Below are 24,655 nucleotides of genomic sequence, written 5' to 3' on the forward strand. Positions count from 1 at the left end.
ACACATTAGAAGCCAGCTGATAAGAGGTAAAAGCAAATTTCTTCATGAAAGGATTCTCTGTATATACAAGGCTTTGATGTAGTGGCTTAGTGCAGACCTACATTCTTGGTCTAAAAGATGCCATATCTTTGTTTCAGATTTACCTAAGTTTCATCTAAACATCATGGGAGAGATTAAAGTCTCTCCTGACTATAACTGGTTCAGAAGTACAGTTCCTCTTAAAAAGGTATGTACCATTTATATCATTTGTTATGAAATAGAGCCTTATTTCACAAGGACCATGCTGTGCAATACTGAGAACTGTCTAAGCCAGTGGTCAGCAATGTTTTGGAGCTGTGGGCTGGAACAATCTGACTCCAGTTTGGATCCTGTCCACAGGCCCCTGCTCAGTGCATCTTTGCTGGAACTCCAGTGACTGCTTTACATAACTCGCAGTCTGGCATGTCTACTGACGTGACCCATGTTACCATCGTGCCTGGTTTGATGCTTTTATTTTTGACGCAACTCTTTTTGAAGTAGTCTCTACTGGGTTCCTGGTGCCATCTGAGCTTTGGCAGTCTGCTGGAGAGCTGTGCTTGTCAGCACTTGTGGCAGGTCATTTTTTTTTTTTCTGAAGTTAGGAATTGGCAGTGCAGTTTAGCTGCCTGCCCTGCATTGGTACTGCTGCTGCCACCTACAGCTCTGACTTCCATTACCATTGGTGTGGTGTGGTGTGGTGTGGTGTGGTTTGGTTTGGTTTGGTTTGTATATAGAGCTCTTCTCATCTTCATGGAATCCAGGCTGCTTCCTGGAGTCCCACCTGAGGAAGGATGCACTGGGGATGCTGAAGGAAGAAACTCTCTTTCTTCTATAATGACAGGCTCTTCTGATAGCTTCTGTTGTATCCAGCCACCTTCCTCTCTTGCTTAGGCTCTTCTCTGTAGGCTTGGTGAGGAACTAAAGTGTTTGGTGTGTGATGTTTGGTTATAACTTCTGCTGTGAGCTGCCAGTGTTGCAAAAGATTTGCAAAAAAGCACTGCTTTCCAGAAGGACTCTGAAGCCAGCTATGTATCTTGTGATGTAGAGATGAAAACACATGGTTTCTCCAAGTAAATGGTAGATAAATATATCCATAGCTCTCAAACTTGAAGGTGCAGCTTTGGAGGAGATGATGTCTGGTGAAGAGGGAGGAGGAAATATTTTCTTCCTGCCATCAGTGAAGCTTCTCCTCTCTTCACTATTGCATTGACTTTCACCATATCTAATTATGAAGAGCTTTGGGGGCCTGGGAACCCCAGAGACATCTTTGGGAGCAAGTGTCTTAGAGTGGTGTTTCTCAACCCATGGGTCACAACCCAAAAGTGGGTCCCAGGAATATGTGAAAGGGTTGTGCACAAACTTTAAAGATGGAGTCTCCTTTAAAGGAGAAAAATGTGGGAAACAGTAGCTTTTCCCTTGCAAGCTAGCAGAGTTCCAGCCTGCGAGGGGTTGCTTGCCTGCCCCCTCTTCCCCCAGTACATTGGGAGGCTGGAGGATAGCAGGTAGGGAGTGAGGGGCACTGGGTTGGGACTGGCCCTCATTTACAAATGGGTCCTGATACAAAAAAGGTTGAAAGGCATTGGATTAGAGATTCTAGGTTTGTCCTGCTTCGGTCGTGAGTTATCCCTGCTACCTGTACCCCCTGCCCCTACCGTGTAGCTGACTTCCTGCCCCTTGGGCAGGGGGCTGGATCTGATGATCTCTCAAGGTCCTTTCCAGCCCTAATGTCTATGAAATCATAACTGGATGGAGGCCTTCCTGAGAGAAGTGAGAAAAATAAATGTTTAAAGACAGAATTTTCATTCCCTCCCTGAGCTGCTGTTTGTAGCTGTGCTCCTGACTCTGGGATTACTAAAGAGCCCGGGGCACATTTATAAGTCCAGGACTGTTTGTTCTGGTATGCTGAATTCAAGCTTAGATAAACATTCTGCCTCTCTAATACCCACCATGTGGTCCCATGGGAGGATTCATTGTTCCCTTTCACTCTTTAACCCTGATGGGGCTTCTGGAGCAGACTGGTTCAGGCATTTCACCTGGCATGCAGCTGTCTTGGGGATGAGAAGTGATTCCTCCAGTTGGTTTCTAATCTACCAGAGAAAAGTGCCATGCAAGTCAAGCCCGCAATGTGTGCAGTGTGGGAGAGGGCGGCTCATGTCTAAAGCACAGGACAGAAGTTGAGAGCCCTTGCGTATGATCTAATCTGCAAGCACTTCCTGTGCAACTGTCATGTGAAATGCATGTCCCACAGCTTCCTTCAGTGTGAAGTGGGGCAGAGGGAGCTTGAGGCTATAAAGGGTTTCATGAGTGCTGAATGGGGGGAGGAGTGCAACAACTGCAGTGCACTGCTCAGGAGCAGTGAATATCACTGACCACCTTATGGTCAGGAAGCGTGTGCTGCTCGGAGCCATAGAATGAAATCCTGGCTCAGCTGAAATAATTCAGTGGAGTTTAGATTAACTCATAATATAAGCTTGCATCAGTTGAGCTTGTTATAAAGCAGTATGGGGAGAGGGGGTGGAGATTTTTTGGCAGGTATTACACAAATCAGTCCCATATCCTCCCAGAGTGCCACCTTCATCCCCTCCCCCTGCCCAGTTTGCTGCTCTGCTTTCTGCTCCCTATGCTGCCTGCTGCTATGTCGGCTGTCCCTTCTGTGGTCTGCTGTGTCACAAACTGAGGCTGCCCTTTCCACTTGTGGCACGTGCTGCAGGTTGGCCACCTTTGGTATAAGGGAACCAAAGAAGGCAGTGACCTATCTGAATTTGCAGCTACCCCAAGTGATTTTTTTTAGTTGTTTGATGCTTACTGCAGTTTCAAAAGACTAACCCAGTAGGTCTCAACCGGGTGCCATGAGGCCCCCTCAGGTGCTGCAGCAACAGTAGGCAGGTAGAATTGCCCCGTGCGCAGGGCTGCAGCTTGCAGACACTCCCGCTGCATTAGGGCTCTGGTAACCCTAAAGCAGCTTGGACTGTAGCCTTTCCAAACTCCCGCAAATAGACGTACGTGGGGTAATTTTACCTGGAGGCAACATCACCCAGTTGAGAAGCCCTGGGGTAAACTGAGGCAGCACCAACAGTTAGTTGTTCTTAATTGGGAGTGTTGCCACCTCCAAAAAAAAGTGATGGAGAGGTCCTGTCTGGGACTCTGCAAAAGCTGAGAACCACTGGACTATGCAGTAAAGCTGTGTTATATGGCTATTTTCAGGTGGGACAAGTTCGTGGTGCCCTGCATGCTCCATATTCATTGTCTGGTGGTGAGGAAAATAACTTAATTTCTGGCCTTCCATTTCCTTCCCACTTGTACTCGGCCTTAATTCTCTCTTAAACACTTGCTGGTATCCTAGAATAAAGTGCTCAGGACAAGTTATTGTTATTCTTTTTAGGATTAAAGCTAGGCTCCTGTTTCAGATGCAGATGGCCGCAATGAATAGATTCAAGTCATAATCTTACAGAGCAGCTGTGAATTGCAAGTTGAATTGTAGACGCGCAAGTCTGTCTGTGACTCCAAGTGCTCTGAAGTCTTGGCCCTAAGCCATGTCTAAACTGTTTTGGAAATGTGAGAGTCCCATGTTAGCAGCAATTTTTGTGACATGTCCTCTGAGCCTTATGCTGAGCAGACTTGCAGTGAGCCAGGTAGATCTAGGGATTTGTGATCTGCTGTTCTCCAGGAATCAAGAGAAGGGCTGCTTATAGACAATGGTTCAAAGTTGGAATATATCAGATTCTGGGGTGGGCCTGCTGTGGTATGGGGTAGGTGTTATCTAGGAGTTTCCATGGTTAGTTTGGCCTGTGGTCGGGTACCAAAGGTGAGCCTTGTAACAGTAAAGGAGACTCCTAAGCATCAAGTGGTACATCTGAAAAGCAAACACTGTAAATGTGAAGTACTTCTCAGCAACAGGAGAGACTGGGAATTTTCAAACTCCTGTTTTTCAAAGGTACCATTCACTCAGCACCCTCATTCCCATGACTTGACTTCCTAGCATCAGACAGACCTTACATGAAGCTCGCGTGCAGCAGTTCTGACGGTGGAGAGCAGATCTTGTCCTCCCCTTGAATGTTGCAGTGAATGCCTCCTTCACAGCAGAAACTCCTGCCGTCCCACTGCAGCTTGGTGGTGCTGCTTTGAGTAAGCTCTGTATAGCATCCCTCTTCTGATAGGACCTGGTTGTTTCAAATTAGTGATCTGTAGTTGGTCTGCTCCATCCACTATCCCTGACTACCCTCCAGATCTGTGAGTGGCAAAGGTGTTTGTGGGTGATATCTCTTATTGGGCTAACTGCATGGTTAGGACCAAGTCGGTCCTGCAGAAATCTGGATCTGCTCCCACAGCCCTATGTTGGTGCCAAGAAATGAAGCTGTCCTCCAGTCATTCAGAGGGTGATTTTTACCAGTCTGTAGCTATTACACTTGATATTCCAGCTACTCCCTGGATAGTTAGTCTAGATTTTGGAAGCCATGTTCCTTCTTGGCCAAGCATGCTCTGTCTGGTAGTGGTACACTACTTCCTGAGATCCTGGCTTGTTTGTACACAATCTTGCTGCTCCTTTGACTTTGATCTGTGTAAATTTTCACATTTTGATTTAATCTATTCAGTAGATTATGTTTTTGTTATGTGTTTATGTAACTCTTATGTCTGAGAGAGAAAAAAAAAATCCTTCCTGGAGCAATTTGTGAAGGACAGTCTCATTCCTAAGCCACTATGACTTCTTTCTGGTAACTGTGAACTGAAATCCTTTGCTGCAGTGAGGACTTCCACAAACCACTATCTATTATAGTTATATGACCTCTGAGCAGAGTGGCTTTAGATACCTGGTCAGCACAGAAAGCAGCTGGTTACGTGGTTTTGCCACAGCAGTTCTGCGTCTAGGCATGTTCGGCAGGCAGTGTAAATACCACATATAATAGGATGGAGTAAAAGTTATTGTGAAGAGAAACAAAGGGGTGGGGGGGTACCTTAAAAAAAAATCTTATGCACTATAGTATGAGAGCCAGACACCTGAAACCTATGTAGAACATAGCTGTAGACAAACCAATCCCAAGGAATAATTGGCTTCATAACTCCTTTTAAAATGCTCTTCTTTTCCCAGATCATAGTAGATGATGATGACAGCAAAGTTTGGTCATTATATGATGCAGGACCCAAGAGCATCCGATGCCCCCTCATATTTCTTCCACCTGTAAGTGGAACTGCAGATGTGTTTTTCCAGCAGATCTTGGCCCTGACTGGATGGGGTTACAGAGTTATTGCTGTGAGTATTCTCAGTGCAACCTCCAACATCCTGTGTGGATTTATTTTTGTTACTGTAAATACAGTCAGTTCAGCGGCATCATAATGGTCTGTTCAGTTTTTACAACGAAATCACAGAACAGCTATGCTAAGGCATGTTCCAGGGGTACAGAACATGCAAAACTGAGCCCTGGCATACTGTGCATTTACAAAGGGAGTACATAAAACACTTTTACAGATGCTCTTTGACTTCATATATTTTTTCCCCTCTATGCTTTGAACACCTGGAGTTCTGGATGATCTTGAGATCACATGCATTTCTTAAGATTTATTGCTAGGGGGATTTTAAAGCAGCTGCTAGCATTCTTTGCAGTACAATAGCTACTTGCTCTGTCTCCAGGTCTACAATACAGGAAAACAATCATAGTAGTTGTCTTCTCTGGAAGGCAGCTGTAGCATGGTGCAACTTAACACCTATTTATCCACTACGTTTTAAGAAGCTTTGCCTGGTATCTCTTTGCTAATGAGTAACCTAACATGTAACTGCTTATGTGACTTATTCCTAGTGGAGCAATGGGTTGGGACCCTACCTTGAACATCATGGCAGAACCATCATTTTTTTTTTTTTTGACTGCTTCTGTCTTGGTTCCTCTATCTTTAAATGGCTGCTTCCACTATAATTCCTATCTTTAGCTCCTCACAAAGTCAGGCAGTGCTCGCTGCTTTTGTAAATAAGAATGCGTTTATATGCAACAAATTCTGACAAGTCAATGAGGTCTGATACTGGTCAGTCTTGTCTCTTCCAGCCATAACCCATATCTGATGCTCCAGAAAGAGACTACTTAGTATGCTTCTCTTCTCCAAAGCAGCTATGCTGTGTATTTGCGGAGGGGGTGTCATCCTTTATCTTGCAGATAATTTGTAGCTTGCATAGCTGCAAATATTAGGTTACAGTCCTTTGAATCTACTTAAAAGATTGTCTTGAAGTCTGTCTCTGTTGCAGCGAATTCAGCATGTGGTGATCCAAACTTCTTAGTGAAAGCTTAGGTTATGCAAATAGAGTAGTTCCAAATCGCTCCATCTTTTTGTGCTGGCTAATGGTTTTATTTGTGCCACTTTTGCGCAACATAATGAGGGGATTTTGCTCTTTATCCAGTAATCATGCTATTCAGTACCATGTCTAGGTTCTTTGTTTTTGCTGAAAGTCCAAGCTAATGTGTAAGACTTTTTCTGAACAGACAGGAGCTATGAGAAAGGCTGATGAAAGAACACCTTCATTCCCTTACTAATCACTGTATTAATTTTATCCTCATACTCTAGTTGCAGTATCCAGTGTATTGGGACCACCTTGAGTTCTGCGATGGATTCAGAAAACTGCTAGACCACCTGCAGCTGGATAAAGTTCGTACCCTGAGATTAGCAACTAATGTGTGGTTACAAATGTTCAGTAAAAAAGCCTGGCGTTTATTAAGAACTACTAAGCAAAAATTCTCTTAGGACTGTGATGCAAGCTTTTTTTTCTTAAACAAGACATTCAAAACTAGGAACGCTGTCTAAAACCTCTAACTTTGCCCAAGTTGATCCCTGTTTTCTGGTGTACCTCATATCTTGGTTAATTAAGTTTTTTGTTAACTATGAAGGTTAATCTTTCTTTAAAAAAATGTAGCATGTAAGCAGATAAAAGTACTGTAACTTGAAGTGGAGGAGGTCTAGATTCTTTTAGAAAACAAAGAAATGTCAACTTTGTTCCCAACAGACTTAAAGTATAGAACAGGGATAAGATTTAACAGGTTTATCATTGCATTTTTGTAATGCTATGCACAGGGTTGGGGGGATAAATTTGAAGTTTATTATATTACAGATGTACTTTTCTGATTTTGAAATAGGTCCATCTTTTTGGGGCTTCTTTGGGAGGCTTTTTGGCTCAAAAATTTGCTGAATACGCATACAAGTCTCCCAGAGTTCAGTCGTTGATCCTTTGTAATGCCTTCAGTGACACCTCTATATTTAACCAGACATGGACTGCAAACAGGTGAGGAAGGCTAAAAAAAGCAGCCACACTAAGAACCTACTATTTTTCCAGTAACATCCTGAAACATCAGCTAGAAGCTTAAACAGAGTGCTAGCCATTTGGGCTGGGAGCAATTTGGGAGCAGAGAAGGAATAAGGTGATGGGGGAGGGGGAAATAAGTGGTAAAATATTAATGATTTAACAAGACAAATTACAAAGGAACTGCATGCTTTTCACAATCTGCGTTTTGAAAGCTTAAATTCTAGGCTTGGAGATGATTTTTTTCCTACCGTGAACTCTTGTGACTCATGACCAGACTTGTGAAAGATGGCATCAGAGCTACACATTTGTTGTTCTGCTAGAGCCTGATCAAACCTTGCATACAAGAAAGTGTGAAAAGTGTGGGGGGTGTAAAATACACTCTTGCTGCATAAGAAATTTAGCAGCCTTAGAAAGCAGTCTGTTTCAGTAGGTGCTGTCATTCATCCATGAGATCTTTAACGCTTATTTAATGATTATACAAGTCGTGTCTTGCAAAAAAAACCCCACTTGATTAGATTAAAACTAAGTATTTGTATGATCTGTTTTCATTTCAGTTTTTGGCTAATGCCTGCATTTATGCTGAAGAAAATTGTCCTTGGGAACTTTGCATCTGGTCCTGTTGATCCTGAAATGGCAGATGGAATTGATTTCATGGTTGATAGGGTAAGTGGCTGCCGAGTGTGGTTTTTATAGGTATGTTAAGCACTTCTAGAGAAATCCTCAACTCCAATGAAGGAAAACATTGTCCTAGTTGGAAGTGCCATGTACCTTAACATCTAGAGAAGCAACATGTGGAGCAGTGGGGGTCCCATGCGTCAATCAAGATGAACATAGTTATTTCTGCATTGTGGGGATACTATCGTGATGCAAGATGAGGAAGATCTCCTATTTTTATTTTATATATATTTTGGAGACATTCAGAGAGAAGTAGTTTTCTGGGCTCTCGTTTTTTTGGGAAGTGGCCAATAGCTGCTGTGTTGAGAACAAAGCCAAAAACCTATAAACTTCCCAAAATGAAATTTTCATTTCTAATTTTCATTTCCTTTATTAAGCTGGAAAGTCTTGGCCAGAGTGAGTTAGCTTCGAGACTTACCCTTAATTGCCAGAACTCCTATGTGGAACCTCATAAAATTCGAGACATTCCTGTAACTATCATGGATGTAAGTTGATCTTGTTTTGTGTGCATTTTCCTTTATGTATTGGAAACTCGTATCTTTCCTGGGTGGGACTTGGAAATTCCACGAGTGATTTTAAATACTTGGAAGATCTAATTCTGTGTTAAATCTCTTTGTCCTCTATGGATTATTCTGTACAGTGAATTAAAGGTAAAGTTATCATGGGGTGTCTTGCAAGTACAACCTGAGCTCAGAGCAGTCTAACCTTTTGCAAGCATAGTTTGGCAGCCTGCCTGTAAACTTAAAACAATATGTGTTCTCCAACCCTAGTAATTTTGGTGTCACCCTGAAGCCCGACTGCAATGCTAACAAGCATATGTGATTAATAGGAGAGACTTATTGCCAGGCTTTACTTCCTTTTGTGTTTCAAATAGTCCTTAGCAAATATGTAATTTATACAGTACTATTGTAGCTTTATTCTTGAAGTTAGATTTCACTGTGTGATGAACATTGCACCACAAAGAAGCTGAGAAGGCAGCATAAAAGGGATAGGACAGTGAAGTTAAGGTAACTCCAATGGTAGCTTATTTGTAGCTTACAGTAAGCTTCTTCAAAAGACCCAGTGGGTTTGAGTGACGATTTGCGACTTTGTTTTCAAGGTGTTTGACCAGAGTGCGCTTTCAACTGAAGCTAAGGAGGAAATGTATAAGCTATACCCCAATGCCAGAAGAGCCCATCTCAAAACAGGGGGCAACTTCCCTTACCTCTGTAGAAGTGCTGAAGTCAATCTTTATATCCAAGTAAGTCATTAAAATGCAAATCTTTCTAGCATCATAGTCCAATCTTCCTCCTCCATTTGCTTGTTATTCTTTAAGCTATGTAGATGTAGTGGATGTGGCTCCTGGAAGAGCTGGTATGGAGTGGTTGGGCTCTACAGCAGCTACACTCATTACCTCTGGCTAGATTTCATTTCCCTACTACCATATTTTCTCACATACAACACACCTTTTTCAGCTGTGTTTGGGAAAACTAGAGTGTGCATTATATGTGAGAAATATGAAGGTTTTGCTGTTTATGGGCTTAAACAGTAAAATCTGCAGCAAGCCATAGGAACAGAACAGTGAGTGAGCTTGGCTCCCCAGCTTCTGCTACTCAGTTACTTTTTTTTTTTTTAATAAGGAAAGATCTTTCTTCTCCATTCTACCTTTCAAAAAACAAGGTGCATAGTATATGCTGGGGTGTGATATATGTAAGAATGTGATATCTCTGCATGCAATTTTAAATTGTTGTGTTCCAAGTAGCTGGGTTATATTTCTTCCTATATGAACTGAATACCATGCTTGTAGAGAAGTGTGATGCGGGTTTTGTCTGGGTTAACGACGGGGTAATAATGCCATTGTTTTTCCCCTCAAGTATCCGTATCCAAACTTCAGAGTTATTTTTCATATTTAACAGATACATTTGCTGCAATTCCACGGGACACGATATGCAGCTATTGACCCCTCTATGGTTAGTGCAGAAGAACTGGAAGTCCAGAAAGTCAATCTCCATATCAGCAGTGAGCCAGAAGAGCAGTAACTTTGTGACTGTCAGCTTGGTGGTCTTCCTGTGTACAATCAACTGTTCCCACTCTGCCTTTTTTTTTTTCCCCTCCTCCTTACATTTACCGGTTATCACTGTGTAACTCCCAACAGAACTGAGCTATTCAATGAAACACAGCTGAAGACAGTTGACTGCAACAGTGTAACAGGATAGTTTTGTTTAACTTTTAGTCTCTGAATTTAAGGAAGTATCTTTGAGGACTACACTTTTAAAAACTGAGACACATTTTTGCTACCAAAGTCTTCACTGTCCTGTTCTTAATAGGAACAGTATTTCGTTTTATGTTTTCATTTAGCTGTATATATCGCATAAACAGGTTGTGTACTTCAGTGCCTGCTCATGGTTTTGTTGACTACTTGGTTTAAAAATGATGAAGTGCCAATTTTGCCATCACTTATTTGCTTTATATGTTGAGTTGCAAGTTAGTTACTATTTCTAACTGAAATGAAAGCATTACAATTTTTAACTTTCTTGCAAGCTGTAATAATGGTTTTCAATAAAACTTCAGTTTCAATAAGTTGCTTTTTCTTATTAAACAGAATTGCTGTAACTTCACATGATCCTTCAAAGCTGTCCGTGGGTGTAAACAGCAGTGCATAGTTGCCATAACAGCTATGATATCAAAGGGTATTCTTTCCTTTGGATTTGCTTTGAACAATTAAACTGCCTCAGTGATAGTTTCCAACTTGTATTAGGCAGGTGTTGTCAGACTGCCTGTGAATCATGGTGATATCATTTGTAAGAGTAGGAACAATAGGTTAAAAAACCCAACCCTTACTTTAAGGGAAAAGGTATCCTGGCTTATTGGAAAACACTTTATTTTTTCCTTCAGCATTGTTTTAAAAAGTTACAAAACTTCACATGACAAACTCTTGTTTAAGAAAGTGTGCCCTTTGTCAGAGGTGGTATGAACAACAGATGATTACCTCTTCTGTACTGAAACAGTATACAAAACTATATAAGGTGTAGCCTCACCAAATACCTGCTAAAGGGAAACCTTCAAGGCTGAGGTCCAAAATCTGCTCACTTGAGGACAGTCCACGTAACTTTCTCAAAATACCTATGCCAGCAAGTAAGCAGTTCTGAGCAAACCTACTGGATAATAAACCACAGGTGACATGGACAAAAAAGAGCCTAGATGTTTGGATACAGAACACATTACGCTACAATTTAAAAACAAAGGAATCTCCCTTCATTAACTTATAAAATAGACAATTAAAAAACTACATACAAAACAACGTAAACAAGTTAAACGGTAGAAATGAGCATCAACGTTACTAGCACTGTAACGAGATTTGTCCACTGAGCTGCTATTACAGTGACCAGGTTCTGCTCAACAGCAAATACAACCCTGCCCTTGTAGAAAGAGGCAGTTGGTTACTAGCATCTGCTGCTGTACCTTGTCTGTCTGATCAGTTGGAAGTAGCAGACGTGCCATTTATTATGACAAAAAGCCCTTAAGTTATGGCTGCCTTTTGATAAATAGAATGATTCCAGTTCCAATCAGTATAGCTCTAGGAAAGTCTTCTGATGCAGCATCATACAGGGGACCAACAATCCCCGTTTGGTGGTTACATTGCTGTACACTTCCTTGGAGAAGTGGCGTCTGCATTTGCTTTTTTCCTAATGCTTTCTGTAAAACAAAATCAATAGTTCATGTTTTCCTTCAAGCTCATAAGGGTGAAGGGTGGTAATTGCTTCATGCTGAGTGGCAGCCTGACACTAGAACTCTCTTCCCTTGCTGCTTGTCCCTCCCCTTTTCCCCAAATCCCAATTTAAAGGTTTTTTCCTTGGTAAAGGAGGAGCTGCATTACAGTGTGGGGGTGTATTTGCTTTACAAAGGCTTGTTTTGATGAATGGGAAGCATGGAGCAGTGGGAGCAAAGGTCAGGGAATATGAGTTAAACCCATGCACTCTGTAAAACAAGGGCGAAACTAAATGTGTAATCAAAGCTTAAGATTGTCTGTGGGAACTAGTTATAGTTATATAAGACAAAAAAAAGATATAAAAAAAACTCTTGAGAGGTAGCCAAGTAATTTAACGTGTTGAGTTTGTGCTAATCAGAGCAAAAGTTACCAAGCATTACCTGCTAAGTCTCTTCTACCAATTCCAACCAGGCCTTCATATAATCCTTTGATTGGATTTTCTCCTGCCATAACAACACCATGAAGCCAAATAAGCAACATCCGGTGGCCATGTTCCCTGTAGCTTTTAGTACCTAGTTAAAACCAGAAAGAAATGCTGTACTTCACTGCACATGGATTCTGTAAACTCAGCTTTGCAAATATAGCTGTAAACTTGACTGGAATTCAGTGCATGGCTTTAAGGTAAAGTGTGGCCCTATTAGCTATATAGGCACCCATGCAGATACAGCTAGAAACATCTTCTTGAAGCAAGGGAAGACTATGCTCAAACCTGTATTGAGCAGGGATCTAAAGGAGAGCAAAGTTTCTGGGAAAATGATGGCCTGTGATCAAATTTGTCTAATTATTTATCTTAGAAAGCAGCAGCATAACTAGGGATGGGTGAGTTGAGGTACAAGTCCCAGGCACTGACTGAAGGGGAGGTAGGAGGGCCCTACCCATGAGAGACGCTGCTGCCAAGGGGTGGTATTAGTGCAGCCAGCAGCTCTGTAGTTAACTCTCTCACCTGCACCTGTAGCTTCCCACCCCCTCCCACAACTGCCAAATTTAGGGTTTCAAAATTGCTAGGTGGCAGCTACTGCCAAGTTAAGGGGCAGAGGGGGAGGCTGACTAGGGGACTGGACCAAGGTGCAAACTCAACCAATTATACCTCTGTTCATAAACTAAGGGTTATGATCTCCCCAGTAAGCCAAGTTGATATCCACTGTGAAAGCCTGTGACTAGTGCCAAACCAGGAGTATATGACTTAATCCTGGCAGCGTCTGTCTTTGCTTCCACCCTGAGCCCACAGTTACACCCCTCTATTGGCAAAGTGGGGCTAGACAGTCACTTCTGGGGAACGGTAAAGCAGCACCTGGTAGCTGAAAGGCACTGGGTTTGGCCCTTGTGCCCTGAAGAACCTGGGCACCACATCCAAAGTCACGTTCCACTTAAAAGAACAAGCAGGAAAGGTGTTGGGATGCTTCATCCTACATGCATAGGTCAGCATAAGTCCTCAGGTTTCAGTGTCCCACTCCAACTCCAGGAAGCTACCTGGTATGTTCTGGGCAAATAAAAGGGCTTTGGGCTCTTTCTTGCTGCAGGGAAAGCTTGCTTACAGCCAGATTTCCAGAGGGGATGCCAGTCCTGAGCTACCCCAAGTAATGTCTAGCTGGGCCTATAGCACTACTGTGTGTGGAGGTTGAATGGAAAAGGCACCAAGTTTGCTTGCTATCTTGCCCCTAGCCTGCCTGTCCTGCTCCTCAGCATTACCCTCTGCAGGACCTGGATCCACTTTGGCTCTCTCCAGGAGAAACCAAGGGCAAATCTCTCCTACAGGGGTCAAAGTGGAAGCCAGCTCCCCCTGGGCACTTAGCCTGGCTAATAAAGTGGGAGTGCAGTGAAGAACGACTATTTAGCTCCTACAGAAAGCGTCCTGTGTCTCTGCCCAGGCCCTTTTAGCAGCAAAAGGTTGCCAACCCCTGGCTTAGTGTTTCGAACAAAATCTGGGGGCTGTTCCAGGCCAACCAGCCAGCTCCTTCAGCTCTTGGCAATACACCAGAGCAGAAGAGTTATCTGTGAGAAATGCAGAGGAGGAGAAAATGCTTGGCTTGTGACATATACCTGTCCACTGCTGCTCAATGGCTCGAATATGTGCATCAGTGAATTTCCAGTACTGTGCCAGCTTCTTCCATTCATTGGGTTTGAGGTATTTTGTAGCTAATCTCCACATCACCGAGCGAATGTGTTGCGTTTCCAGCCTGTGATCTTGCTTAAAGGTCAAGTGTTTTGCTATCCAGGAGTCTGAGTCGCTGTTCAGATTGTCCTGCCGAGTTAAGAGAGGAGCTTCAGTGCTGGTTTTTTATTCAGGGAAGGAAAACGCAGGAACCTGGAGTGCAGTGTTCCTTTGTGTTTGAGAAGCAGTTTAACTTCCCTGCTGGCAGCAATGTGCAATACTGCATGTCGCTCCTGTTTGCCCACAATACAGCCAATTATCCTATGCTGATGTTCACACTGCAGCAGGATACAATGACTCTGTATTGTTAGGAAGATCAACCCCAGTAACAATTCCTGGCCTAAAGCCTGCAAGTGCTGCTCTAGCAAGAGGCTGCCTGTGCTTCCACTACTACTTGCCAATCCATCACATCCCACATCTGTGGCAGACTGGGTGTCTCAGAGTTCATTCTGACACAGCATATTTCTGTTTTATTAACCTGATGGTTTCATGCCTTGTTTAATAAGTGCTGTGAATGGCACCATTGCTATGCCAGTCAATGCAGATAATGATTTGCATTTCAATGGTGCCTTCTGTTGGAGACTCTTGAATAGACCCAGAAACAATCATTCAATCCCCAGCTCCCTGGTGATAAAGGAAGCACTATCCTTACTTCTGCACACACAGAAAAGAGCAATTGAGGACTCTGCCAAAGGCCCCTCAGGCAGTCTAAAGGCCTGGTGCAGAACACACTGTGCCTCTTCCCCCAAACTCCCTACCAGGATGTAAGACAGCACCTAAACAGATTAGATATCCAACTTCCAATGGGCTTTCTTTATTAAACTCCCAAGCTCACTTGCCCGCTGGATGATGCTGGGCCAAGCAGTTTCCCTACCTAAAAATGGAGGGTAATGATGCTCTAACATGCCCTCAGATCTACTGTCTGAGAATCTCTAAGACTCTGGCCCTCCAGGACAGGCTGGGATGTCTAGCAGCAGGTGCCAAGATCAGGAAGCAGGTCTGTTGTAAAGCTGTTTGGCCTCTTTTATAAAACAGGTGGTGAAAAAAAAAAAGAGATGTTCATCATGCAGTCTGGTGCATTTCTTTCCCCCTTGTACCTCTGAGCATAGCACATCCCATGCTGTCTCAACTGCCGTGTAAAGCTTCATCTTGACAAACTGGAGGTCTTTGAAGATGCTCAGCTCAACACAAGCTGCCTACCTTTTCCCATTTGTAAAACCGATCTGCTTTAATAATCATATCTGCTAAGTTGATGTGGTTTCCCCGGGCTGCTACATCCAGAGAGGTTTTCCCTTGCTGAAAAAACAAAGTTAGAAAAACACAGGCTATTGACTGCAGGTGCAGGAGAGGTACAGTCACTAATCTTCTGTCTGTCTCAGGTGCATGGCTGGTCCTTAGAGCTGCTCTAGTCACACACCCTTCAATCTTCAGTGAATTGGTTTCCTCCATTACCTGGTGAGGCAGGGCAACGATAGTGACCGTAGGAATAATGTACTGGGCTGGGACAACGGAGTCCTGGATTCTAGTTATGGTTTTTATTGGCCTGCTGGGTGCCCTTGGGCAAAATGTTTAACTGCCCTATGCCTGAGTCTCCAATCTAGGAAATTGGGATAAACGGGTGGCAGTACCTGGGTCTGCTTGCTACAGTATGTAGGCATCTACTTGGGAAATGTGTTGTACAAGATCTGGGTGTTGTGACCATCCTTGCTGAGGAGCTGGAGAGCTGAGACCCAGAGAAACAGTAAGTACTGCATGCTGCAGACTTGAGTACAATTGCAGCTTGTGTAGATGAATCAGAACCAGCTTTAAGCTAACTAGATTGACACCACCAGTGTAGCTCGGGTGGGCAAGATGCGGCCTGTGAGACGGATGTGGCCTGCCAGGCCATTCTATCCGGCCCGCGGGGCCCCTAAAAAATTTAGAAAATTAATATTTATCTGCCCCTGTCATGTGGCCCTTGATGGCTTGCCAAAACTCAGTAAGTGGCCCTCTGCCTGAAATAAGTGCCCACCCCTGTTGTAGCTGCAGCCCAGGTATGTACCTAGTGTGCCCAGCAGGCTGTGCTGACCTCATCCACGCTGTTCTTGGTTTTAAAGTTGGCCAGGATAAAGCCAGCTTGAGACATGGCCTCTCCAGCTGCAGTCATGCCATAGCCTTGCCCAGGTGACATCCACATAGAAGTCAAAGCAGCCGCCCTCCCACCACCATCCTCCTAACAGCATCTAATAAGAGCACCCCTCTGGGTGTCACTGGGTATACATCAATAGGATGTAACATTTATTAATACAGTCTTTCATGGTGCTTAAATTACTTATGTTAATTGTAACCCCAGGATAATTGTTACCACAGGGTCTCTCTCCACTGCAACCCCCTCTGCCAAGCAGGAGCAGCTACGGTTTGTTCCTGAGTACCTCAAAGCACGCTGCTCAGAGATCTGGTGGGTGCACTGCACTTTACCAACACCAGCTCCAGAACAAACGCTTGGCCCCAGTGCTTTTGAACATGCACTCAGCATTTCAAGTCGGAGGCATCTTGCAGCTGTTTTGCTCAACAGGGTCACTGAGGTGCATGAATCTGAACTGACCAGTGCTGTCTCACGAGTTTCAGTTGTGCGTGTATGAACAAGTCTGATTAAACACTACTTGGGAGGAAACAGCATGTTGACATGACTATTAAGGCAGCATTTGAACTCCCTCGTCTGTTCCTGGACTCGGTGTGTGTATGTATCCCTAGTAGGCACAATTTATATATATATATTATTATGTGTAAGAGACCTAGAGAGAGAGAGGACAGTTATTGGAAATACATGCAGCAAGCCAGGAGGGTGATTCTGTGTTGGGGTGAAGCACAGTCCTCTGCTTTGCACTTGTGCTTGGTCTTAGTGTAGTGCCAAGACCTGCCAGTTGGTGGTAGCAGCAACATTTTGGTTCCAGACTAAGACCCAGTCAGGCTGGGTTTGGCTTTTAATTAATGATTTCGTAGACATTAGGGCTGGAAAGGACCTTGAGAGATCATCAGATCCAGCCCCCTGCACAAGGGGCAGGAAGTCAGCTACATGGTAGGGGTGGGGGGTGCAAGTAGCAGGGATAACTCACAACTGAAGCAGGACAAACCTAGAATCTCTAATCCAGTGCTTTTCAACCTTTTTTGTATCAGGACCCATTTGTAAATGAGGGCCAGTCCCAACCCAGTGCCCCTCACTCCCTACCTGCTATCCTCCAGCCTCCCAGTGTACTGCGGGAGAGGGGGTGGGCAAGCAACCCCTCGCAGGCTGGAACTCTGCTAGCTTGCAAGGGAAAAGCTACTGTTTCCCACATTTTTCTCCTTTAAAGGAGACTCCATCTTTAAAGTTTGTGCACAACCCTTTCACATATTCCTGGGACCCACTTTTGGGTTGTGACCCATGGGTTGAGAAACACCACTCTAAGACACTTGCTCCCAAAGATGTCTCTGGGGTTCCCAGGCCCCCAAAGCTCTTCATAATTAGATATGGTGAAAGTCAATGCAATAGTGAAGAGAGGAGAAGCTTCACTGATGGCAGGAAGAAAATATTTCCCCCTCCCTCTTCACCAGACATCATCTCGTCCAAAGCTGCACCTTCAAGTCTGAGAGCTATGAATAGATTTATCTACCATTTACTTGGAGAAACCACATGGTTTCATCTCTACATCACAAGATACATAGCTGGCTTCAGAGTCCTTCTGGAAAGCAGTGCTTTTTTGCAAATCTTTTGCAACAAACAATTCCAATGTTATTACATTTCATTAAAAAGCATGCCATTTATAGTGAATCGCAGATCTGATGCCAAGCTGTGGCTGAAAACTCTTTGAGTTTCTCACCTGCACAAGCAAATATGTGCTTGGGAGCAGAGGGCTGCATTTGCCCAATGCTATCAACAATCTTTTTGTTAATCACAGCTGCAGGGTTTCTTTGCACAGCACTGACCACTGGACAGCTCAGATTTTTTGCCCATTAACCCATCTGCACTTTAATCCCTCTTACTGGCTATTTAAGACCACCCCAGAAGAAGGTAGTTTGCATTTAATACACGTGCTGGCAGAGGTGGCAGTAGCAGGTGCAGACTCCTGCAGCTTTGCCTAGCAATCAGTGAACTATTCTGCACCTTTCTAAAAGTCAGCCCACACCTTCCTCAAAACTCTACGCCCTCCTCCATTTTACCCTCTCCCTCCCAATTCCTCCTCATTTTAACTGCTTATCATCAAAAATATGCATCTTTTTCTAGCACTGGCTGTTTTTCCTGCAGCTGAAAGTAAAATAAGTCAGCAGTCCTGTGAAGTCCTCTCAGATCTTTTTGGCCATTAAGGAAGTTTACCTTATCAATTAGCTTTAAGTTAACGCCTGCTATGAGAATCATCTCAGCTATGTCTTGTCTCCCATGTTCTGCAGCAATATGCAGTGCGGTCTGCTGCCTCTGTGTAAAAAGAAAGGAGAGATTCAACACTGGGCACGAATGCAGGCTGAGAACAACAGGAAGAAATACGGGCACGTATACTGGAACCAGCTGACACTGCTGAACTGCATATTCCTATACACGTTTTGCTCTCACTGCTACCTAACTCAGTCCTGTTGATGTTAATGTCAAATGTCCCATTGGCTGGGATGCACCAGGGGACTCCAAGATGGGATTCTGGCTTGTCTTGGCACTATCGATGGGAAGTCCTTCGTGGTACATACTTCAACCTAACAATATCTGAGCCTGTAACACACCTTTGGGACCCCCAGTTGGACATTTCCAGCCATATATATCAAGCAGAGGGATGTTTGGGAAATGGACAGTCTTCCCTGTCTTCTTTCCATGGATAACCATATCAGATGGATACTGGCTCTACCTCTCTAAGGCCTAAATCAAGCTATACCATGCTGGTGATTTCCCTTAAAGTCAAAATGAGGGCTGGTCCTTTAGTGGAAAATTCCAGGTCGCATACAAGAAACCAAGCCAAGAAATAACATAGCAAATCAATACAGGCACTAAGCCAACTCAAATGCTTATTCAGAGCCAATTTTAGTTCTAGTATGGCGATAATGAACTAAAAATCCAATGTCTGGTTGAAAGAGATCTGTTTGCGTAACAGATGCACTGCTTGCAACACCACCGTTTGGCCTAAGAACCAACCAAGGTCCATTCCTGCTTTCCATGTAGAGTCTTTCTTAATGTTCTCCAAATTATCCGTGTGCCCAAACCTCTGCTGCTTGCTCACAGCTCAGAGTGGTAAGGGCCTGGACATGCAGACCTGTATACAGACCAGCCAGGGAACCTCACACACAGAGGGTTCATGGGGTCCAACCAAGGACCTGCTTGGAAAATGCAAACAACTCAGCCACTTTGGAGTTTCGTGAGCTGAATCTCCATGTTCCCCATGTTTTGAACGCTGTCTGTTACATGCACCCCTGCTCAGTTCCCAGTCTTACGTTATCTGGGATGTCCAGGTCACATTCTGCATCGATGAGGAGTTTAACCAGGGCTGGGAAGTTGTGCAGCACCGCTATGTGCACAGCCGAGGCATTTTGCTGTGGAAAGAAGACGCGTTATTTGCCACAGGTCTATAGCTTATATGCAGCTTTCTGCCTTGCAATCTACTTATTAAGGGTCCCGGCACCTGGGCTAGGACACAAAGGCTATGAATCCCCAATTCTAAAGTGCTCCTTTTTCGTTGCCATTCATGCACCTAATGGATCAGCAGCAACTGACATTTTTATGGATTCCTCAAGGGAATGAAGTACAGTGCCTTGCTCCTACTGGTATCAATGAGGACAAGATAGGAAATGAAAGCAAGCTGTTGCTTTCAGGCAGACAAGTCTTCCAAAGGCAAATGCCAGAGATAGTTTATAGGCAGACGCACCTGCTCAGCCTGTGCCAGCACAGCATTTGCCGGGCTGCATGATGGAGAAGAGCGGTTTACAATGGCCAGAGCAGGTGCTCACAGACAGCAGATCCAGGTCCCCTATCGTCTGCCTCCCATGACCGTATCCAGAATCTGGCCCCATCTGTTTAGAAAAGCTCAAAATCATTTCGTGCAGCTTACGTGATTGACGGCCTCTGCATGGATTCCAGCATCCACAAGGACCCGGGCTATATCTTCATAGCCGTGCAGTGCAGCATAATGAAGGCAGTTCATCTGTTTCTGAGACATGCACCAAAAAAAGGTGGATATTAAGCCAAGGCATTTTATCAAGCAAAAGGACCTTTCTCCCTCTGGGCCTTTGTTCATTCTGCTTCTCAGAGGTTCCAGCTGTAGCCGCTTCCTCAGAGAACACCCTTCCCTTCCACTGGGGAACTGGTGCAAGCCACGAGGGGCACAGCAATACTGGGGTGATGATAAGATGTCGGCTGGAGACAGCCCAAAGCCAAGACACGAACAGCTTTACCATGGAGCTGTCACTCTCTGGTTTAATGGTATCTTGATTCTGCATGTCCTGAAGTGATATCACTTTTCTCCAATGCAGATGATTTTCACTAATCACCCAGTCACTTCCATATCCTTTAGAAAACCCAAATGACCTTTATTTTGGTGAGGGGATGTAGGTTGTAGCCGTGTTGGTCTATGGACATAGGCAGACAAGGTTCTTTGGGTGAATCTGGTATCTTTTATTAAACCAACTATTAGGATGCAAAGTGTACCAACTACTAGGATACAAAGGATGCAGGTCTTCTTCTTGGTGGCATTTTGTTCCCCAAACACTTTTGTCCTGATATACCAAACCCTCTGTCCTGATATACTGGTCTCTCAACTGGAGAACACTAGTTTTCAGAGGGAAAGAAGAACGCTCCTTAGTCCATCTGATTCTACAGTGACAGACCTCATCCTCAGAGGGAACTTCACTTTAATTAATGGTGAATGGGTCTCCTAGCCTGATTTTCTATGACAAAAGAAATGGTGTCTTTGCTGTCCTAGGAATAATGCAGCATAAATACCTCATCTATCAGCACTGCCCACAAGAAAGCGGGTGTCTGCTCTGTTAGGGTCTGTGCTCTCTGAGAAGCCATTAAAGAAGTCCCAGGAACTACAGCTGGGGGCCTGTTGCATGATAATAACAAATCATTGTACAAGCTTGGGAAAGAAACAACAGGAATCTAATATTGCTGCAGCTCAAACCTGTCTGAGCAGGCCTGACACCGAGTCCTTGCTTCAATTGCCAGGATACTTACAAAAATACACCCCGACACATCTCCAGTGGGAAGACAAAGGAGACCACTGTCAGGGCTTCAGGGCAAGCAGGCTGCCATACAAGCGTTTAAGACCTATTCCTTTGTCAAAGGGGTGTTTCACCCTGCATTAATACTGAAGTCACACAGCCACCAGAAGGTGGAAGGGTAGGACTTAACCCTTCTTACGTTGCCACCTGCACACAGAGCAAGCCATACAGCTGCTGCCCGAGTGGGAAACGACTGAGAATAAAGCCAGCTTCCAGCAGTACTTGCTTACTTGGGTTTGGAGGTTGACATTGCAACCAGCTTCCAAGAGGAGCTTTATGCAGTCGTAATGCCCTCCGTCAGCAGCCGAGTGCAGGGCAGTTTGTCCTTCCTGGGAACAAGAACAAGAGACAAAGCTGAACCTGAGCATGGATGCCAAGACGGGCCTTTCATAGAGCAAGGCTCAGTACCGGTGAGCTGGATGCACCAGCTTGGTGACACAGGGGAGTCTGCTCAGAGGCATGGGATCCTTGGGCCTCTTCAGTCAGCAATGTGCTCCTGTGCTGGCTGTACATATCAGGGGTTCACTCCCACTCCAGACTAATGTTAAGGAATCACACACCACTATCAACATACTGATAGCGTGGTGTTTGCCACAGCTTTCAGAGTCCTCTCTCACCTTCTTTGCATCAGCAAAGCTCCCTCTGAAGTCAGGCCCCACTCCGCACCGAGTTCAGAGGGAGCTTTGCCTATGCAAGGAAGGTGAGAGAGGACACTGAAAGCAGTGGCAAACCATGCATAATACTCTGCCCCTGCACCCTCTGCCTCCAGTGAGTGATTTCACCCACATGGCCTACATATTTAACAACAGGGGGAATCTAAAATGGACTCCATACAAAACGCCTGGAATTCATCAACTTCAGCTGACTGCTGCCACAGCCATCAAATTAAAGATATTTTTAGTGCAGCTGGGACATTTTGTAATAAAAACAAACAGGATGGCATGTATGCCCACTTTACAGTTGGGTAAGCTGAGGCACAGGGTCACAAATGATATCCCAGAAGTCACAGTGAGTCATGGGCAGAGTTGGGAATCTGTGCCACTTGACTGCTGTTCCTGTAACTACTACAGCATACTTTCCTCTATGAAGGAGGCCCCATGAGCCTTTCCGAGGATGTTTATCTACATTCACTGCTACTGTGTGCATGAGGGGAAGCTGATCAGGAAGGGATCCATGCAGAAGTAGCACTAGCTGACAAAACTATCAGATGAGACTGCTTCCCTTCCCTTTCAGATCACCTTATTTACTATGCAAAGACAGCAATTAAGATTTAAGTTTATCAGGGATTCATTTAAATTGGGAGACTGAGTGAAACCGCCCCAGGACTCAACTGGATGGCTATTTGCTAGTCGAGACTTTAAGTAATGTTCTCATCACAGACTGGTAACCCGAACAGCAGAAGATATCAAATCAAGAGACTAGTTGTTCAGTGACCAGATCAATGTTCTTTATGCAGAACTTGATGCATCTTAAAACAATGTTAATTAACCATGTAGGCACCTAAATATTCAAGAGCGTGGGACTGTAGTGGGGGAGAAAAGGTGATAGTCAAGTTAGTTCAACAGTTACATGAACTGTGAGTTTTTTCCTTCCCCTCTAGAGTGGTCCTTCTCCAGGGTCTTCTGAACCTGTATTAAACAAACTACACAGGCAGTGCCCTCGTCTTCCCTGCTTTCATCTATGACACGCGGTAGAGTATTGCTGGTGCTTCTAATTTTGTGCTTTATAGTTGTGTATGAGGCTTTGCAGGGGCAAGTTTGGGAATTTCTTGGGCAAATGACAGCCTGAGAACACAACGCCCCTTCCAGTCCTGTGTTCCTACAACAAAGGTAAAGGGAGTCAATTAGTGTTTAGTTTGGAGTCAATAGGGATATTGCTTCTTGCAGAGAAACTGCATGTGTCCAGCACTTTGGATCTGCGCATTTTAAATAAACCCAGGGAGGTCCATAAGCCAGTTCTTAGCACAGAGCCCAGCAGTCCTGCTTGCACCAGCCAACATGGGAGGCTGCCTCTAAAAATCAGGAGGGATGTTTGCTTGGGTTTCTTTTATTTACTCACCACGTTCTTTTCATCCAGGTCCACTCCAACACCGACAATCTTCTGTAGCACCGCCAAATGCCCATTTTTAGCAGCTAAATGTAGGGCTGTATTCTTTTCCTGCGTGCAGACATTGCTTCTTGTGTAAAACCTTCATGGCCAAGCACTCGGGCAAAGCAGCTCTGTATGAACCAGTTCCCAGGATGATGCAAAAGAAGCTTTTCTAACCATCAGCAGAACAAGACTGAACAACAACCTCCCAGCAGCAGTAGTGGGGCGATAAGCCAAACTGGTTTTAGGAGGAAGCTGAATACATTTAGGAATTAAACTATATAAAGTGGCTGCCTGGGGATGAGACCTGATGACCCTGGATATCCCTGCCAGTCTCTTGTTTCCGTCTGACCCAACAGCAAACCTGGGAGTCATTCTTTTGTCAAATAATCGCCCATTAAGAAAAATAACTGATTCAGTTCTGATGAAGGGGCGCTATGTCTGCCAAGAAACTAGAGCACCAAAGGGAGGCAAAGACAATTTTCTGTTTAAGCATTTAAGACAAGGGTTCTTAACCTTTTTTGTGCCATGGACCCCTTTGGCAGTCTGGTGAAGCCTACGGACCCCTTCTCAGAATAATGAGCGTCTGTAGACAGGAAGACTGCGACCACGTGCGATCTAGCGGCAGGTCTAATAACTACTGTAATTTCAAAGTAGTGATGAGCGTAAACGATATTTCGAGACACCTGCAACAACTGTAATGTGATATGAAAATATCTGTGATTTCTATTGGTGACAGTCACAGGTATTGCTAATACTACTGTGGTTTGTTGCCTACATTCATAATTGAAGGAAATGCTAAATTTCAGTTAGAGGTTAGTGAAAATAAAGATGTAATTTTTTTCCCATCCAAGTTCACGGACCCCCTGAAATCTATCCACAGACCCCTTGGGGGTCCGTGGACCCCAGGTTAAGAACCCCTGATTTAAGCGCTGCTTTTGAACAATTCACTTCTCCCCACTCCACAAATTTAAATCCTGGTTGAATGCAATTATGGCAGCAATTAGACAATGAATAAGCTTCCCATCACTGTGGGATCTCATCACTGCAGTGCCAGTGCTGCTTCTGATTTCTGACTCCAGAGCGCTGGAGCTTGGGTATCTGAGGACTTTCTCCCCAGGATGCAAATGTCTTCTGTCTCTCTTATCCAGCCACTTTACTTCTACGTTCCTCACTGCCGCACTATAGGAGCTCCACAAGGCTCAGCAAATCACAGGGTACGTATTTTCCTGTGCATGAGCTGAACACGTACCACCCTCTTCTGTCACTCCTCTCGCACTAGCCTCCTAACAAATATTCTCTAGTGGAGTGAGAAGTATCTGTCCTTCCCACACTGGGGACCTAGCAACTGTCTCTACGAGAACAAATAAATTGGTTTTATTCCATAAATTCAGGCTGCCACTTCATCGTAATGCAGGGTTAGGGTTATAACCCCGTGGTCCAAAAAGTCCCCCCCAGCTCCAGGGCCTATCCACAGCTT

The 24,655-nt window shown here is 44.4% G+C and overlaps 2 protein-coding genes across 2 annotated transcripts in view; one reads left to right on the forward strand and one right to left on the reverse strand.

Annotated features, from left to right (window-relative positions):
* SPG21 (spastic paraplegia 21 (autosomal recessive, Mast syndrome)) overlaps window positions 1–10,528 on the forward strand; it is an 18,868-nt gene extending 8,340 nt beyond the window's left edge. Inside the window, exons 3-10 of the mRNA XM_019503993.1 lie at window positions 138–226; window positions 5,105–5,266; window positions 6,565–6,645; window positions 7,131–7,276; window positions 7,852–7,960; window positions 8,350–8,457; window positions 9,072–9,212; window positions 9,868–10,528. Of these exons, the coding sequence (XP_019359538.1) occupies window positions 164–226; window positions 5,105–5,266; window positions 6,565–6,645; window positions 7,131–7,276; window positions 7,852–7,960; window positions 8,350–8,457; window positions 9,072–9,212; window positions 9,868–9,990 (933 nt within the window). The 5' untranslated portion in view covers window positions 138–163 and the 3' untranslated portion in view covers window positions 9,991–10,528. The remainder of the gene's footprint in view (window positions 1–137; window positions 227–5,104; window positions 5,267–6,564; window positions 6,646–7,130; window positions 7,277–7,851; window positions 7,961–8,349; window positions 8,458–9,071; window positions 9,213–9,867) is intronic.
* Window positions 10,062–24,655, reverse strand: part of ANKDD1A (ankyrin repeat and death domain containing 1A) — a 27,808-nt gene continuing 13,214 nt past the window's right edge. Inside the window, exons 7-15 of the mRNA XM_019503992.1 lie at window positions 23,146–23,244; window positions 21,318–21,416; window positions 19,917–20,015; window positions 19,303–19,401; window positions 18,206–18,304; window positions 15,073–15,168; window positions 13,761–13,962; window positions 12,101–12,232; window positions 10,062–11,647 (exon numbers count right to left, since the gene is read on the reverse strand). Coding sequence (XP_019359537.1) covers window positions 11,586–11,647; window positions 12,101–12,232; window positions 13,761–13,962; window positions 15,073–15,168; window positions 18,206–18,304; window positions 19,303–19,401; window positions 19,917–20,015; window positions 21,318–21,416; window positions 23,146–23,244 — 987 coding nt within the window. The 3' untranslated portion in view covers window positions 10,062–11,585. The remainder of the gene's footprint in view (window positions 11,648–12,100; window positions 12,233–13,760; window positions 13,963–15,072; window positions 15,169–18,205; window positions 18,305–19,302; window positions 19,402–19,916; window positions 20,016–21,317; window positions 21,417–23,145; window positions 23,245–24,655) is intronic.

Source organism: Gavialis gangeticus, unplaced genomic scaffold (genome assembly GCF_001723915.1).
Source record: "Gavialis gangeticus isolate Ggan-Ray unplaced genomic scaffold, GavGan_comp1, whole genome shotgun sequence".
NCBI lineage: Eukaryota > Metazoa > Chordata > Crocodylia > Gavialidae > Gavialis > Gavialis gangeticus.